The sequence below is a fragment of the Austrofundulus limnaeus genome, unplaced genomic scaffold (assembly GCF_001266775.1).
Source record: "Austrofundulus limnaeus strain Quisiro unplaced genomic scaffold, Austrofundulus_limnaeus-1.0 Scaffold773, whole genome shotgun sequence".
Taxonomy (NCBI): domain Eukaryota; kingdom Metazoa; phylum Chordata; class Actinopteri; order Cyprinodontiformes; family Rivulidae; genus Austrofundulus; species Austrofundulus limnaeus.
The window spans coordinates 4,950-9,038 of NW_013953175.1; the positions used below are offsets into that span (position 1 = coordinate 4,950).

A 4,089-nucleotide genomic window follows, 5' to 3' on the forward strand; every position below is an offset into this window, starting at 1 on the left:
TTCTTAGAGGAAACTATAATTTTTACCAAAGTAACTTTATGGTAAGATACTTGTACTTTTACTCAAGTATCATTTTGAGGTATTTTATACAACACTGGTACTGACGGTGTGACTGATGTAAAACACAGATTTAATTCTGTTTAATGAACTTTGAGGACATTTTTAAAAACACGCTGCTGTCAGTCTAATTTCTCCTCAGCTCCTGAAAACGGTGCTCGGTGGAGCCAGGCTTGGGTTTCAGCAGACATTAGCACCTAATTATCTGTCTGAAGAAGAAACGTGTTGTGTTACTGAAGCATTGATTGGATCAGCAGAGGGGTACAGTTACAAGCTTCGTCCCAATTACTGGACGTGATGGCGGACATATTGGGGGGTGGTGATGACATAAAATAATGGATCTTCATCYAGAGATCGCTCCACAGAAATGTGTCCTGTAAAAAGAGGATGATGAGGGAGCTACGTTTGCTGAGATTTCTGGTAATGTTGTGGCMAAAATACTTCTTTTCAGGTCGTTCTATATCCCAGGATTCATTGCGTCGTCAGCAAACTGAACAGAAAAACAGATGGCGGAGTTTTGTTTTTTAATGACGTAGTTTGGAAATTCATCACAGTCTGAAGAATTCGTTTTTAAATGTAAGTTTAGCAACGTAGCTGATGAAATTTATGCTGCAATGAGATGTTAAATCACATTAAAGTTACAAGTACTGACACTGGAGCTAAAGCCAGATTACAACAGTAATGTCTTTTTGTGGTCACGCAAACATACGTCATCCAAAGACTACACGTCTCATTTCACAGCAGCTTATGCATCCTACTTGGGTTGTGAGGGGGTGTGGCCTACCTGGGCTGTGAGGGGGTGTGGCCTACATGGACTGTGAGGGGGTGTGGCCTACCTGGGCTGTGAGGGGTGTGGCCTACATGGGCCGTGGTCTAGTTAGGCTGCAGCCCCTGAACTGACACCCAGCTTCACTCTTGGTTCTGTTTAAAGGGAGTCTTTCCTTCCTACTGTCGCCTCAGTGCTGCTCAGGGTGAGACAACGTGACGAAGTGATGATTCCTACAATGTTACTTTTACATTGCGGTTAGCTTTGAAAATAGTATATTATTAATAATAATATTTTCAGGTTTTATTGTGCTGTTATATTTTTAACTATTTTAAGACATCCATTGATGGATTTATGTTTTTGATTAAACTTAGTCATAAACTAAACTCTGAACATTTGACTTCTTTAAATCTAAAGTGTGATTTAAATGCTTTGGATGGTCAACAGAACTATAAATTCCTCCCCAAAGTGCTGAGTGTTAATAAAAACTTACTGTTCAGCCATTTTTCTCTTCGTTCCTTCATTTTCTCTTTCTTCGTCTTGATTTTCTTTTCTTCTGGGTCTGTGGAAACAAAGCACATCAATCCAAGGACGGCTAACATCGTGTACAGAAGATAAACTAAAGACAAGAAGTCCTTCTGTCTTCATTTACAGTTGATTTATTTATTGTTGATTTATTTATTGYTGATTTATTTATTGYTGATTTATTTATTGGTGCTCCATGTTGATGGTTTTGAACTTCTCCACAACTTTGTCTCTAACTTGTGTGACGTGYTYCTTGATCTTCATGAGTCTCTTTCAGAAGTCAAATCTGTGAAACCACCACACAGACTGGCCCGGCTTTATTTCCCCACTCGCCTTTCTACCTCTGTGTTTCTTCTGAAGGCTCGGAGGAGGACAGAACACACATCAGTCCTGGACTGAGCCGTCTTAGGCTCATGTCTCTTCATACCTAATGGTCAGCATGACTCGTTGATTTGGACCACATAAACCAAAGCACAACCATCTGAACCACAGGTCCATCATTACCAGACCTGGCCCACATYTGGTTGACAAACCTCTTGTTTTATAACCTGTTTTTGGTGTCCAGCTGACTGCCTGCTGCCATAACACAACAACCAGACTTCTGTAGCAGGAATAGAACAGCTTTTTGTTTTTCTATTTTACATAATTATTAAGTGGGAGATTCTGTGTGTGTGTGTGTGTGTGTGTGTGCGCGCGCTCTGACATTAATCTGAACCAGCCCAACAGGCAGGAGGATGGACACTCCTGAGATGTCGGCAGGCTTTTATCTGCCACCGCAGTGCTAAAACAACAGAAGTGTTTCTGCTGCTGTTTGCAGTAAGAACAGGCAAAGATAGGCATCAGCTGCTGACTACCACTGTGGGAGGAGGTGAAGAAACCTTATCTCCCAGAGGCAGGTGGGGGAGGGGGCGTGTTTGTGGAGGGGGGGGACGGACGGAAGGGGAATGGGAAGGGTTGCTTTACCACCACTGTGCTCCCACAGAGTGCATCATCTTTCCACTGCTGGATGAAATGGATAGCTGTGATTACGGATGATTGAAAGAGACTCGCTCACAGAGCCACATGAATCCTGACAAAACATCCCAACAGACTGCCTCACACAGGAAGCAGTAAACTATTCACTTCTGCTTTGTTGTCTTTCTATAGAACATCTGTCTGTCTGTCTCTACTTTATTTATTTATTTATTTATTTATTTATTTATTTATTTATTTATTTATTTATTTATTGTCTCCCAACAGGTATGGGATGAACATTATGAAACTAGGCCGTAATTTAGCACTACATTAAATATGTGGAGGTGCAACAATTCAGATAAATGGCAAATTGTCTCACTAGCAGCGCAGCCCCTCTGACTAGTGCTGGGCGGTATACCATTTTGTACCGAATACCGGTTGTTATTTTTGTTAAGAATTTTTTGAATACCGGACATTCCAGTTTAAATAGCGGAAAGTTTCGTCGCGGCCGCCAGTGAACTGTTGTTTCCCGGGGGGAAACAACAGTTGCTGCGGACATGAAAGCGCCCGCTGAGCAGCAGGCGGAGAGGAGAGCGGAAAAAGTTCACAAACTTATTTCTAGCAGCAGAACAGGTTAAAAGATGGCTGTCTTATGTTGTTTATTGTTTATTTAATCATCCTACAGGCTCTGACATGTTAGATAAATTTGAAAATCAGGTTTTGAAAAAATCCGTAAGACTTGAAAAAATCCGTGAGATTGCTCTATACGTCCGTATACCTGCAAAATGATGTAAAATCCTTTTAACTTACAATCTGTACAAGTTGACATGTATGAGCAGGGTTTGTACATTTTATTATCAGCTGAGCTGTGATGAAAAGAAAAATACCGTCAAATACCGTGAAACCTGTGAAAATGTTGAAAATACCATGATATAAAATTTTGATCATGTCGCCCAGCCCTACCTCTGACTACTTTAACTTCTGCAACATATTTGGTACAAATATGCACCAGAAGYACTTTGGCACCGTACTGTAAAATCTACAGGAAGTCAAACATTCAAAATGAATTTTTACATGTCACACAAATATTTTATTATTATTGTCAGCAATGCACACTATTGTGATTCGTTTCCCATCCAAGTCATCTCAACTTTGCCATGCTTCTCCTCCTGCATACTTTSTCCTACAGCTGCCATTGTAATTTATATCTGTAAAGCCCCTGTGCCAAATGATGGCTATGCCTTTTGGTACCTGTAAAACTTATAGTTTTTGAAGTATTAATGTTTAGTACATTTCAATGGCAGTCAATGGAGCCTTGTATTGGTCCATTACTGCCCCCTGCTGCATCTACACAATATGGTACTGCACCATAGTTTAATAATTTTTAAACTCAGTAGTTCAGTGATTACAATATTAATATGATTGTATTTTGATGTTTTACTTTAATACTGTCTTAATGTTGTCCTATTGTTGTAATATATTGCAGTTTAGTGTCAAAGATTGCATTGGCAATGTGGCCTCTTTCTGCACACATACAAACCAWCTCCTGGCAATCCCCTCTGCCACAGCTCCAATGGTCTMATGGTTAATGCCATGGGCTCTCATGTGTGAGATCAGAGTCAAAACCCAGCTACAGCAACTTTTAACAAAAAATCTCTACACACTTCATCTTGTCACACAATTATCCTCATTACAAATACCTACTGACTTGACAGGCACAAGCTGGTATAGAAAACACATTTGAACTTGGTCACAGTTCGTTCTGTAATTCCAATGCTGCAGGCAAA

General features: G+C 40.4%; 1 protein-coding gene across 1 annotated transcript in view; it reads right to left on the bottom strand.

The window, feature by feature from the left end:
* slx9 (SLX9 ribosome biogenesis factor) overlaps positions 1-4,089 on the bottom strand; it is a gene marked incomplete in the record, with an annotated part of 17,777 nt that overhangs the window by 4,847 nt on the left and 8,841 nt on the right. Inside the window, 1 exon segment of the mRNA XM_014028507.1 lies at positions 1,317-1,385. Coding sequence (XP_013883961.1) covers positions 1,317-1,385 — 69 coding nt within the window.